Source organism: Rhinatrema bivittatum, chromosome 16 (assembly GCF_901001135.1).
Source record: "Rhinatrema bivittatum chromosome 16, aRhiBiv1.1, whole genome shotgun sequence".
In the NCBI taxonomy this organism is placed as follows: domain Eukaryota; kingdom Metazoa; phylum Chordata; class Amphibia; order Gymnophiona; family Rhinatrematidae; genus Rhinatrema; species Rhinatrema bivittatum.
Window position 1 is genome coordinate 33,282,316 of NC_042630.1, and position 14,081 is coordinate 33,296,396.

Sequence of the window (14,081 nt, forward strand, 5' to 3'; positions counted from 1 at the left end):
GAATTCCCTCAATAAGTGACTAGATGTCGGTACAGTGCTCTGTACGGACACTGGCTTCCAGATTTTGGTTGTCAGGTGGAGCACAATGTTCCTTTTTCTGACTTGCAACTCAGGATGTTCTGCCACCACCACCACCTGCTTTTAAAAATAGATAGAAGCCCTCCCCTACAACAGCAGGATGAAATATATTTTTTTCTTATCGTTTATTAGTGGTAGCTTCCCCCTGGATGGGTATTTAAGTGATCTGGTTCCCTCTGCCCACTCTAAAAAGTAGTCTGCAGTATCCAGCATAGAAAAAGGAGCAACTTGTCTTCATGACACACCCTGCTGCTAAGGGGCCCAGTGCTTCAAGGGAACGGAATGAAGATTTAGCTTTCTTAATTTTAATCCTGGTTTGTTTGGTTTTTTCCCCCCACCTCCTTTCTCTTCCACGAGCCCGGGGAGCTTCTCTCTTTCTGCAGAGGTCTTCCTGCACCTCATCAGCTGGCGGCAGCCTTTCCTCTCCTAACACTTAACTCTTCTGTGTGCTTTGGCTGTCCGCTTTGATTCTGGGCCTCTGTCTGTCCGTCCCTGGGGGGCCCATTGAGCCCTCACGTAACCGGAAGGCTGTTTTTTGGTTTTTTTTTGCTGCAGGCGAGGGCACACCTGGCGCCAGCGACGGGACCGCTGAGCAGGCATGGACTCAGCTGAGTAAGCTGGAGCTCTCACTCACCCTCACCAACAAGTTGGAGATGGGTGAGGCGAGCAACGAGGAGATGGATGCCAAGAGCTTATTACTTAGGTGAGTCTCTGTGCCGCATGGGGGGCGTTAACGCTTTGCTGCTAGCAGTTGGTCTTATAATCATTAAGTCTGTACCTGGACTTCAGTTGATGGCGTGCAGTGTGAATTTGGCTTGCGGCCAGCTGGTGTGTGTGGTTTTTGCAACCTGTCCACAGTGTAAGTGTAATAGTCTCTATAGCTGTCTATAGAAGTGCATTCACAGTTCATCTCTCTATTCAGAAAAGGTCTCTGAAGTTTTGAATGTCAACCCTGATTTCTCTCTGCAAAGGGGTGGAGGTTCCTGTTCCCCCTACCAGGAACTGTTTGGAAAACGGGGGTGGGGGGGGGGGGGTGGTCTCTTCCTTCAGTCGCTGTTAACGTTCTCCGTTCACTGTAGAACAAAGCAAATGCTGGTGGACGTGATCCGGTCCCAGCCCGGGGATTCCCTACTGCAGGTCCTGCACGCGTCTGCGTCGGCAGAGCAGGTGCGTCTTTTTTTTTTTTGCATGCGTGCATAATAGGTAAAGGGGGAGCAAAGCTCGTAATCCATTTCGCTCTTCTCAGCACTTTGGATTTTTTATTGATCCACTGGTAAGTCTGATCTTCGGCTGTTCTAGCTGCCGAAATAGTGACGTCACCTTCCGGAGATCTTAACGTGTTTCTGACATCTGCCCTTCCCATAGAAAATCAGTGCTCTTGGTGAATATTTCAAAATATTTATTTTATAGCACTACTGGGTGTGCACTATGGAATGGTGATACCTATTCATATAGGTAAGCTCTTTGGGGCAGGCACTTATAACGGAGGTGGTACCTGAGACTAGGGGAGAGAGAGTGAATTGCCCAAGGTCACAAGGAGCATCTGTAGGGGGAAGTGACAATGAAAGCTTCCCTTGTTCACAGCCCATTGCTCTAACCTCTAGGCCACTCCTTCTACCACTAACTTTCCTAATTACAATCTCCACTCTAGACAGTCTCTTGAGGTGGGAGACCGTTCTTAGAAAGTTAAAAGGACTTTGCCGCACCTCATTTAATATAAAAGCTGAATGGCTGACTCCCTGAGTCGGTTGTGAGGTCATAGATTTGTGTGTAAAAGGCCTCTCTCTCGGAAAAGTGACGCTGGCTTGACTCTGCCTGACTTTTGGTAAGTGAAAGAGCGTGCATAGTCTCTGCTGCTTCAAAGTGACGCGCTCCTTGCTGCCTTCAGGAAATGGCCCATCACCGCCTGATGCACCAGAGAGCGGCGAGCCTGGCTCAGACCCCCGAGAGGATGAAACGCAGCCGCTCCTTGCTGGGGACCAGCCAGCTGTCCATGGACGAGAAAAAGAGGAAGGTCATCAGGAACCTGCGGAAGCTGGAGAGTCTGGGAGTGGTGACCTCTGCTGACCATTATCAAGACATCATTAACCAGATAGCCAAGGTACCGACCTAGATCACAATAGTGTTTCAGCAAAGACCCAATCCACTAGCAGGTTGTTATTAAGTAGGTGAACGTTGGGCTGGTCGGATGGTTTTGATTCCTGGACCTGGTTTAGAAGGGGATGGCGCACAGACAGCACTCGTTGCCACTGGCGGAGGAGGGAGAGCATCTATCATTGCACTGCAGTGGCCCCTAGTGGCCAGACTTGGGGTGTGCGCCTGTGGTGTTCCGGAGCTAGCTGTGCTCTCTGGCCCCCATGCTGAAGACTAGCGCTGTGATGGCTGGGCAAAGAGGGTGGGGGTTAAAAATGGGGAGAGGGAGGGGGAAATACGAGCCTGGGAAGCTGCAAATGAAAGCTCATGGCACTGTAGCCCAGCAGAGGGAGCGGGATCAAACATCCCACCCCCTCCAAATGAGCCATGATCCTAGCTGACTATGGGGTTTCATTAACTCCTGTTTCTCTGTGGGGGAGGGATATTGCACTCTTTCTGTGAGGCTTTACCCCTCCTGTTTATCTATTTAGCCAAATCATGGAACAGAAAGAGGGGCTGAGTAATTAGAAGGAAGGGCTGAAGAGAGCCTTACCAGTGTAGTGCCGTGGTCTGACTTGGCACCCCGCACAAGCTTTGCAAATGAGAGAACATTTTACGCTGTACCATAAGAGTTACCCCTTCTGGGCATGCATCAGCAGGCAGAATTTATAGGATCAAGATCACGATAGCAAGAACCACACACAGCAGGGATTAAGTGGTCCAGGTTCCCACGCGTAGCTTTCTGTTTCTGTAGGACATCCGCAACCAACGACGATACCGGCAGCACCGCAAAGCGGAGCTGGTGAAGCTCCAGCAAACCCTGCAGGGGCTGAACGCCAAAACGGTGTTTTACGAGGAGCAGATCGATTACTACGACCAGTACATCAAAACGTGCCTGGACAATCTGACGGCCAACGACAGGTAAGCAACGGAATTGGGCGAGTCCTTGCACATTCGTTCTCTCTTCAAAACGAATTGCCCAGTCTAGGCTGGGGGGGGGGGGGCGGAGCTTATTCAGAGGTTTACACGTTCAGTGCCTGTCATCCCCCTTCCCGTCCAGACCCAGCTAACCTCCTTTACCACTTTACCAAATCACCGAAGCCTTGAGGTAATGCTAATTCTACTAATCACCTTGATTAATGGAGTTGGAGCGTGCCTGTCACTTTCATGCTCGCTGCTGCACACCAAAAATCTGCTGATCAAGGTGTTGAGGTTGTAGCTTATACCAGCCTCCATCTTTCTGTGTTTATTTCCCAGGATTGCCAGTAAGAATAAGAAACGGCCGTCTCTGAGCTACACGGCCGCCAGGCTCTTTGAGAAAGGGGTGCTGCTGGAAATAGAGGATCTCCCAGTTAGCCAGTGAGTAGTGCAAAGCTTCCCTCCCTTTTTAAGTGTGCGTCTCGCGCGCTCTCTCATGGTAAATAGATTGTGATCCGTGTAGAATGAGAGGAAAATTCATTAGAAGACAGAACAAATTCTGTCCAGACTCAGAGGAGCAGCAATCGTGAAGCCCAAGGTACATCGCCCCCATGAAACTATAAACCCGGGACCTTTGCCGGCTTTAAAAACTCCCCCTCCCCCCTTCATCTTTTCTTGATTCAGCCTGAGAGAAGCAGGAGTCCCCAGGAGTTTAGTTTCCTGCCTGGAGGGGGGACTCCTGACATCTCGAACCCTCCCACCCCCAGCTTGTTGCCAGGCCAGGGAGGGTGGTTAGGGTTCTCCGGTGTCTGCCGCCTCCGTTCTCAGCAGCGCGCTCTGTTGGTGGTTTTTTTGTTTTGTTTTTTTTTTGCAGGTTTCGCAACGTGATTTTTGATATCCTTCCCTGCACCGAAGCCGGCAAGTTCCAGGTGAAGGCCAGATTTCTGGGAGTCGATATGGAGAAGTTCCAGCTTCACTATCAGGTACGGTTGGGGGGGGGGGGGGGGGGCTCCAGCCTTGCCCTGCCCTGCCCAAACCAATTCTCTCCTGTGCGCAGTGGCTTGCTGTACAGTGAGAACAGATTTCTGTCACTGCGTATCAAGGCAGGGAGGGGACTTAATAAGACGAGCAGTGGATAGGGCCTTCTGTATAGATTACCCCAAAGACCTTTGCAGAGTCTCAATGTCTATTACAGAAGCCGTTGTCCCAAAAGGTATGAAGAAATATTGGACAGCCAATGCTTTAAGGGCTTGTCTGTAGGATGCAAATCTCTAGAAAGAGCGCTAGGGCTGCGGTTGGCATGGAGTCGCCGGGCCTTCCTCTGTAAGCTAGCGCAGCTCCCTTCATGGACAGCCGTCTTCCTTTCCTCTGTCATGCTCTGGCCACGCTCGGCCTGCTGCTACTTTCTTACCTTCCCCCTACCCACTTCAACAGGCCTTCCTCTCTTGTGCCGGGGGACACGGGTGGCCCGCTGATTACATTTTTTTTTGTTTTGTTTTTTGTTCTCGGCGTCGTCCTCTTCCAGGACCTCCTGCAGCTCCAGTACGAGGGAGTTGCCGTCATGAAGATGTTTGACAAGGCCAAGGTGAACGTGAACCTCCTCATCTTCCTGCTCAACAAGAAAATGTTCAAGAAATAAGGAGGGGAGATTCCCCTGAAGACACCCACCTCCCCTTCCCCTCATCGGCCTCTATAAGGAGCGCGGTGCCAAGGAGACCTGCGTGGGATCCTGGGCAGGACTCCCTGAAGCAGCCGACGTGCCCTGTTCAGGTTCGCTGAGGTCCCCAGCCCTCCTGGGGGAGTGGGTGTGTCTGTCTTTCTGTGCAATGCATGAAGAACAGGGGCTTCTCTTATCCTAGGTGACTTTCTTCATTGCATGACTCTCTTTTATACTGTTCTGCACACACTACAAAAGACACTCGCACAGCTCGAGCTCCTTACTGCTCCTTGGATTTTAAAAGTTATTTATTATAATGAAGAACGGGAAACTTCTAAATCTCAAACAATCAGTGATAGTTCTTGGAGATGGACGCAAACGTTTGACGTACGCAAGTAACGTGACCTCACGATTTTGATTTTTTCCCCCTGCGTATAACCGCAAAGGACGCTTCTCCCCCCTCCTTTCCTTAGTGATTTTTGTGTGTTATACTTTTCAATCTGTGTTTTCCCGACACGAGCGAGACTTTTGTGGCCTTGTGGTTCCTCATCCCGGGAGAAAGTTGGAGATGAGGGCAAGCAACGTGTCGGGACAGATCCGCTGAAGAAACGGAGTCTTCCTTGTGATCCGCCTGCCGTACAAACCCTTGACGCTTCGCTGGTCAGATCCAAGCTAACACATGGACGTTGGGTTTTTTTTTTTCATCTACAATATTTTGCGTGACCTGCAGACGTAGAACTCGAGCTTCCCCCTGGCTTTACCTCTTATGGTTACGTTAGTATTGCATGGTTTATGGGTAAGGTGTGAGCACCCTGCAATCATTGTGCAGCCTCAAAATTATCATCGAGGAACGTTTACCTCCTATGAAACGGGCCGGGGGGGGTTCTCAGTCGCTGGTCCTAGATTCCTTTCTTGTGCCTGCAATCTCCCAAAAGTGCCAAACATCACCTCTCAGTAGAAACCCATGTGCTTTATTTATTATACGGTTTTATTTTGTAATATTTGGGTCCCAGCTGATTAGAAAGCACATGGAAGAGAGAGGGGGAGGGGGAATGGCAATTGAAAGGCAACATTTAAGGTTTGAAAGAGTGCAATATCCAAAGCATTGTCAAATGTTTAATACAATTTGTCTTGGCTGATTAGAGTGCTGGTAAATTGTGGTGATAAAACAGTTCATTGATGGATTTGAACCACAATTTGTTGCCAGAGGATGTGGTTAGTGTAACTGGGTTTAAAAAAGGTTTGGAGAAGTCCATTAACGGCTATTAATCAAATTTACTTAGGGAATAGCCACTGCTATTAATTGCATCAGTAGCATGGGATCTTCTTAGTGTTTGGATAATTGCCAGGTACTTGTGGCCTGGTTTGGCCTCTGTTAGAAACAGGATGCTGGGCTTGATGGACCTTGGTCTGACCCTGTATGGCAATTTCTTATGTTCTTAGGACATGCCATCACTAAAAGGTTACAGAGAAGGGAGACCAAAATGATAAAGGGGATGGAAAAGCTAAATAGATTAGGACTCTTCAGGATGGAGAAGAGAAGGCTGAGTAGAGAGATGAGAGGTCTATAAAATAATGAGGGGAATGGAACAAGTACATTTTAATCAATTATTTATGCTTTTGAAAAGTATGAAGACCAGGGGACACATAATGAACTTGCTACATTTACTTAATACATTTACAACTAATATGGGAAAATATTTTTGTATTCAATGCATAATTATGTTCTTAAGCTCTGGAATTTGTTGCCAGAGGATGTGGTAAAAGCTGTTAGTGTAACTATGTTTAAAAAAAGGTTTCTGCAAGTTCTGGAGGAAAAGTCCATAAACTGTTAAGGTAGAGTTGCAGAAATCCACTTCTTATCCATCTCCCCTTTAGGATCCTGGCAGGTACTTGTGACCTGGATTGGAAACAGGGTACTGGGTCTGATCCGATGTGTGTTTTTTGCAGGCTTCTGTTGGGTGGGTCTGGCACTGTGATAAGAAACTAAATCTCTGTAAAGGAAACTAGATAGATTAATAAAGTATCTTGGCTTAAGCTTAGGGTGATGGACCGGCTGCCGTCTGAGGTCATTGAGGTTGCAGGGTATAGTGAGAGATTGCAGATGCCATCGTTACTGCAGTCTCAGCAGTACATTTAAACTGTTCTGTCTCCATCTGCTGGTAAGAGAGAAAAATGCAAGCAGGTAAGAACTAATTTTTCCTTAAATCAATTTTCAGGTTTTCTCCACTGATTCTTTTCCCCCTAATAAGAGCTCTGAGCCCATGCCTAAAAAGCAGAATGCCTCTAGAGATTATCGGTGGGTGACACAGAATGCTGTGTGGATCGGTGGGGACCACCGGTACGAAGGTGATAGCGGCCGTGGCACCTCATATTGAAGCAGTAGGCGCGAGAACGGCCCATGTTGCCATTCTAGGATAAATAATCCTCCAACTTTCTGTGCAGGATTGCAGACACCGGCAGTACTGATTTTATCCCTAGGACCAGCCCCACGGCAGGATCCGTGCAGAGCTGTACAAGCCTGAGTGAAAGTTTTGTCGATTGAGCAGTTTTAGAAGCTAGGTCAGATCGGTGTCTTATTAGGTACAAGGCAAAAGAAAAGGCCTGTTCTAGCAGTAGCAAAGCAGTAACTTATTATTTTTTTTTTTTTATGAACTACAATTTTAGCTATTAATTATGAAGTAAATGCATTTGATAGAAAACCAACAGATGCTTGAGAAGAGGGAAAATGCCATTGGTGGATTAACACGTGATTAAAAATGTTGGTATCAATTGCTGTGTATCTGCTGCCATCTAGTGGCTATAAAAATCGCTTCACTCTGTTTTTAAAACTTTAACCTGCAGCTCTGAATGCTGTGCGCACAGTCGGGCGGAAGACCTGGGTTTGGTTTCCCCGGCCTGGTCAGGGCCTTGGGGATGCTGCATTTAGGGTGGGGGAGGGAGCCTCGTCTGTCACTCCTGGGTGGCTAGACCTAGATGCACATTAGCCGAGCTCAGGAGGGAGTCGTGCTCTGTAGGTGCCCCCCTCCCTCCCCCCAAGGTCTGTTATCGCAGTGACGGGGCTAGGTGGAGGGTTAAAAAAAAAAAGGGGGGGGGAGGGGGGAACTGTGACCTTGCAGCTCTGTGAAACACACGTAGGCGGCAGATATCAGAGTCTCACTTTCAAACATTTTATTATTGTATTACATTCTTTATTTGCAGTATTGTTTTAATAGTTTTGTTTTATTTTTTTGTTTGTAAACCGCTTAGCATGGTTTTTCTATTATAAGTGGTTTAGAAAATCTTCATAAATAATAAACATGCACAGCATTTTCTGAGTAAAATTGGCATTTTATTTGGGCCTGTTTGTTTTTTTTTCCCCTGCTCCTTGGGGTTTCCAACGCCGTCCGCCACTTCCCCAGAAGAGGCCACCTGAGCCTTCCTTTGCAACAACGTTGGAGGAGGGGAGGGGGGGGGAGGGTTCTCACTATTTTGACATCCCTCTCCCAACCCAGTTGAGCCAGCGCAGTGACGGGCTCGGCAGACCCAGGCTCCCTCTGGCCAAGTGGGGGGAGGTTGCTTACCAGTGCCACCTGAAGCTCTCCCCGGGGCAGCCCTGGCAACGGAAGCTGCGGCCAGGAGCTCAGCCATTCAACCAACCCAGCTCTGCAATGCTCGGCCATGGCCAGGAAACGTGTCACGACCCTTTCACGCCTGCTAGAGGTCAACAGTCTGGCTGCTCTTTTTCCCAGCCTTGAAAGGTGCTAATTGCCTTTTACATTGAATTTCCCCTCTGCAGGAAGTGCTCACAGAACTGTGTCCCAGCCCTACAAATGCATTTTCAATATCTCCTAACTCCCATTGGTGTGGTCAGGCCGCAGTTTTGCCAAAGCGGTAAGAAAGCATCCAAATAATATAAACCACCCCCATCCCCCAGCTCTGCCGCCTCCCCTGTCCTGCTTTGAAAGGTGACGCAGGTAGGTCCATGACTATTTGAAGCTCCGTTTTCCAGGCACCTTCTAGCCTCTGTTAAGGTGCTCAAATGGTCAGCAAGCAAGAGCTTACCAGAGTCGTGCGAGAATATTCCTCTTCAGCTATGGAACACACTCGGTCTCCTCCGCCTGCTACGGCCATGCTTTTGCCCTGGGTCCTCGAATGGGTGCCAGCTGGCCCCCCTTTATTTACCATCTCTCTAGTTAAGCATAATAAAGGTTGGACTGCATGAGCTCTTAGGATGAACAGTCCCTGTACACTGGCTCTTTAGAGCAGCTGTGGTACGGTAGCCGGTGAGAAGCTTGCTGCCTGCTAATAGGAGCCTTTCAGGCCAATACAGTAAGGGGTAATAGTGCAAGGAAAACACGTGTCCAACCGCCCAAAAACTAATAGCGCCCGCAACATGCAAATGCATGTTGATGGGCCTATTAGTTATTCCCACGCCATACAGAAAGTAAAATGTGCAGCCAAGCCGCACATTTTACTCTCAGAAATTAGCGCCTACCCAAAGGCAGTAGTTAATTTCGGCCGGCACCGGGAAAGTGTGCAGAAAAGCAGAAAAAAAACCTGCTTTTCTGTATACCCTCCGACTTAATATCATAGCCATCTTAAGTCGGAGGCCCCAAAAATAAAATAAAATAAATCATTAAAAAAAACCCCTAAAAAACAAATCTGTCCGCGGCTCACGGGTTGGAAGACGGATGCTCAATTTTGCCAGCGTCCGTTTTCCGAATCCGTGGCTGTCAGCGGGTTAGATAACAGACGCCGGTAAAATTAAGCGTCTGCTGTGAAACCTGCTGACGGCCGCCGTTTCTGCCAATAAGGAGGCACAAGGGACGCGCCTCCTTATTACCGCGGGCCCTCATTTGAATACAAAATTGCGCGCCCAGGAGAGTGGCCTGGGCGCTAGCCTCTGAGCACCGGCTCTCCCACGCATTTTACTGTATCGGCCCGGTTGTGGGGTGAGCAGAACCATACGAATACATCAGGATGCAGGGGGAGACTATTTTAGGACTCCCCCTTGCATAGCCGTGAGCCATCCCGGCTCTTCCTGCCAGCCTAATTGGCCACAGCTCTTCCCTCTGCCTTTTGCGTATAACAGGCCCCTGGCTAAGCTCGTAGTGGAAACAGGGATAGGACGAAACCCGTCTGTGCATCTTGAAGTGTCTCTTGGTGGCAGGCAGGCCCCTTCATATATCAAAGCTGAACTGCGCAATCCTTTCACAGCAGAATTTGTGAATCTTTACTTCTTGGGCCTTCAGTTTTGCCTCCCCTCGTGAGACCTGTTGACTGCTTTCTTTTTCCTGTGAATTCGTGATTTCTGTCTCATTTTTAAGAGCTCTTTTAAGCAAAAGTGAAAAATTCCACCAGCCTTTGACACTGGGGATTCTGGGAAGGAGCGAGTCTGTTCCCTGGGCAAAAGGGGATTGCTTTTTTTTTTTTAAATTCTTGTGGAATGGACCTGTGAACCAGGCTCCCTTTTTTTTTTCCTCGTGGCGAGTGCTTCCCTTTGTCCATCTCTTCCCCTCACATCACACCACGTAACGTCAGGAACAGCAGCCAAAGTGTTGTAGTCTTGGGATCCCTTGTGGATGAAAAGATGTTGCGCCTGTTTTAAAATTCCAGTTTTGCTTATCCTAAAGTTGGCTATTGCGTTTCGGACGAAGAAATGCACCGGTATTAATCCGAACTACTGGCCGAGCAGGAGCTCTTCCTTCTTTGTAATGAGCTGCATTTCAGACGCTGCTGTCTTTAAAACTTAAAAGTGGAGTTGTGGGAAGCTCTAATGAGGGCCCTGAGGAGTTGCTTGTCACTCCCCAACTTCACAGTGAGTTTTATCCTCCCTTCATTTTCAAATTCTCACTCAGCCAAGTCTAGCGCTTACTGGTTCTCCCCTCCGCCCTCCATGTTTTTAATTTGTAGATGTATTCCTTGTGTTTTTTGTTTTGTCTCTTGTCCTTTTAGCGACATGTATGGTGTTTTACCTTTTTTTTTTTTTTTTTATTTTGGCTTTCGCTGTCAGTTCTTTTGACAGGTGCGATACCCCTATCCAATTCTACTTAAAGCTGCCTTGGGTGTGAAATCCTACCAGTGGCACTGGTAATGGGCCTGTCACGCGGGCGTGTGCACATGCCCACAAATTTAGAGGGGACGAGGGCATGCTCTGCCTGCACAAAAAAAAAATCCCGATGTTTGTTAGTTGCAGAATAGCGGCTCGGAGCGCACAAATTTGAACTCTTGCTTCTAGAAACTTGCCCAAAAGATCATTTTTTGCACAGGTGGCTATTCAAAAAAATTAGAGGGCATGTTGCTGGCACGTTTCACCTCTGCTACCAGCATGGGCGCCACCCTCTTCCAGCCCTGTGCATCAAGAGGGCCCCAGAGCGCTGCCGAAGATTGGAACCAGCGGCAAACTTTCTAGACTGGTTCGACTCTCGGCCCTGGTTTCTGTTTCTCAGTCTGGGAGATGAGGATGCTGGGGAGGAGAGGGGATGAACCTCTCCTCCACCTAAAGGGGAAGGAATTCACGACTCGCTGGGTTTGAGGATGTTTTTGTACAGTGTCTGAAGGGGAACCGCAGTCCCTGGGGCCTCTCGGCCAGGACAGTCACTGCCAGCACCGGCGTAGACCAGGGAGGCAAAGAGGGGGGAAAAAAAACTTTGGGTGAAGGCTCCTGGGGTCAGTGCCCCAGCTGGAGCCAGTCCTAACTGAACTGGAAGCCTGGAGGAAACCCTGCTGCGCAAAGCAAAAGGACAAACTAATATTGTTTTAGCCCCTTTGGAAAGAAATATGAACATCATTTGCCTTAAGAGCATTGGTAGGAAAAGATAATGGGGGAGGGGGGGTGGTCTGGCCCTCCGTACTCTGTAAGGCCATGCGGTCAAGGTAACGAAGCTGGGCATTAATTTGAAAGCCCTTCGTACCAGTGCGACACACTCTGCAGTAGCTGGTTTTAATGGTGACTGCACTATCTCCCCACCCCCGCAGGGCTTTTGTGCATTGCCTATAATCGACCTCTGATCTTTTGCTACACGGTGATTCCTCAATGGTGCGTGATTAATAAGGCAATCGCCTGCCTGTCTGGGGCAAGCTCCTTCTAAAGAGAAGCTACAATAACCATGATTCAGGCAATTAGATTCACTGCCAGAGCTGGAATTAGCCAGCCAGCCGTGATTTCTCTGCAAACTTTTCTCTCCACCCCCTATTGGCGTTCAGTGCAAATTAAAGCCCAATTCAGTACCAACTTGGCTGTAGCTTGCTAACTTCATTTGGGGTACTTTGTTGAATTAGAGTACCAGCATCTGTTCCTTTTGTTCCAGAATATTCATGCTGCTCTGTACTAGGGAACTGTACAACCTGTGGGAGCTTAAAGTGACTGACTTGCTCAGGCTCACAAGGGGTGTTGGTGGGAGCGGTGGGATTTGAGCTCTGGTCTTCTGGCTCCCAGCTCAGTTCTCTCTCCCCCCCCTAGGCCTTTTTTTTTTTTTTTAATTCAGCTCTGTGTATCATAACCTAAGATATATAAGTGTGCTGTTTGCAGTTTAGTTGAATTTAAAAATCACACATCACATGCGAATTAGAGAAACGAAACAGAATTCAAACTCTTTCAAATGTGTTCTCATTTTTCTGCTTCCTGGGGATGGAGCTTGCACGGGTTAATGTCAAAGATAAATCTAGCACTAGAGGTGAGGATGTAAGTGGGGAGAGAAGTGTGTTAACGAGAACAAGATAATGTGACTTTTTCTGGCTGTGCTGTAGAATCTCTTCGGTGTAGCTTGGCTGAACGGATGGGGGTGGTGAATCTGGAATGATTGGGAGAGGAATGGCTGTGGTTTGGGCTTCCCTTTTTGAAAAGTGTTTCGGGGGGGGGGGGGGGGCTGCTGAAGATCCTTGTTTAGTGTGTCTTACTGGGTTTGGGGGGGGGGGGGGGGGGTGGCTTGCTGTGTGCTACTTCCCCGTCGCAGCTGCCTCTCTGGGTGTAGATAATCTCAGGAGAAGTGGGGGTAGAACATCTGGGCCCAGCCTGCAGCGCCTCAGGAGCATCCTACAGTCCGCTGGGAGAATGAATGAATGGCACAGGAAACAGCAGCGTAAGGAGCTGTTTTTCCAGCTTAGACTGGCCAGATGCACTTGAAATCTTGCCTGTTAGGTGGAGAAAAAGGTAAGTAATAGGGCAAGTTCTCCCTCTTGCTCTGGCCTTTCTGTTTCACACACTACTTACCAACACTCATTCTTTCATTAAAAGTACATAAGCAGAAGCATTAACCAGGCCCTGGTATTTCAGGTCCTGAAATTAGCTTGCCTGCCCTTGGCCAGCTGCCAGAAGCAGCACCGAGCCCTGCTGAGCTCTTGACCGGCCAGGATCCTCCTTTTTTTTTTTTTTTTTTTTTATGAAGATACAGCGCTACCAGACATACCCCTCCCCCCATCCACTCCAACACTGGCACCGGAGCGCTATAAATAGCTCTCAGAGCTATAAATAGTTGGCTCTAAACACGGTCTCTCTAATTCTCTGGTCAGGGCACCACGGGAGGGTAGAATCACCCAGGAGATCGTGGTAGAAATGACAAGTGATTTAAAAAAAAATCAAGCAAAAGCTATATTTAGGCCGCAAAGCAAATGTATTCATGTACCAGTGCTTTGCGCTGCTGCTGCTGAGTGTCTCTCGGATAACTTGTTAAAGAGCGGGCACACTGATGCCTGAGAGGGGATCGGGATTTCTTGAGGTCGAAGCGAGGGTCACTGGGGGTGACCTCTCTTAAGTCGCTGTGCAGCTGGGTTTGGCCTCTTTTTTTTTTTTTATGGTCCAGCTTCGACGCTCCGGGGGCCGTGATGCAGTCTCTTGTGATCTCTTCATGGGCTGCTGGGAGCGGGCGGAAGGTCACCGGGGCTGCTCCAGGCTTGGGCTGGAGCACGTGTGGCCCCCTTTTTCCACGTCGCTCTCGCCGTGCTGCACCCTGGGGTGCGTGGACCTCTCCCCCCCCCCCCCCCCCTCTCCTGATTCTGCCCTCCTCCTCCTCCTCCTCCTGGCTGAAGACTGAATGTTATCATCTTGGCCAAGTCCTGCCACCCACTCCCCCCAGGAACCTGCCAGGCACCCCCTTCTTAGCTCTGCCTTGCAACCGCTCCTGCAGAGCTGCGGCTGCGGCGTTGTTCTGACCGCTGCTGGCAGCTCAAAACCGTTTGAATATCAAAGTTTGAGAAGATAAACTTTTGAAAGTGATTACTAGCATCTATGCAAAAACTGTTTGGGGGGGGGGGGGCGGGGAGCTGCCTTAAAGCCCCTTTTCAGATGCATTGGAAGGAAGTAACATTTTCAAGG

General features: G+C 48.9%; 1 protein-coding gene across 1 annotated transcript in view; it reads left to right on the forward strand.

Annotated features, from left to right (window-relative positions):
• Window positions 1-6,097, forward strand: part of IQGAP3 (IQ motif containing GTPase activating protein 3) — a 42,702-nt gene extending 36,605 nt beyond the window's left edge. The window contains 7 exon segments of the mRNA XM_029581205.1: window positions 634-781; window positions 1,158-1,245; window positions 1,967-2,179; window positions 2,966-3,132; window positions 3,469-3,570; window positions 4,004-4,112; window positions 4,655-6,097. Coding sequence (XP_029437065.1) covers window positions 634-781; window positions 1,158-1,245; window positions 1,967-2,179; window positions 2,966-3,132; window positions 3,469-3,570; window positions 4,004-4,112; window positions 4,655-4,768 — 941 coding nt within the window. The 3' untranslated portion in view covers window positions 4,769-6,097.
• Window positions 6,098-14,081: the final 7,984 nt, after the last annotated feature.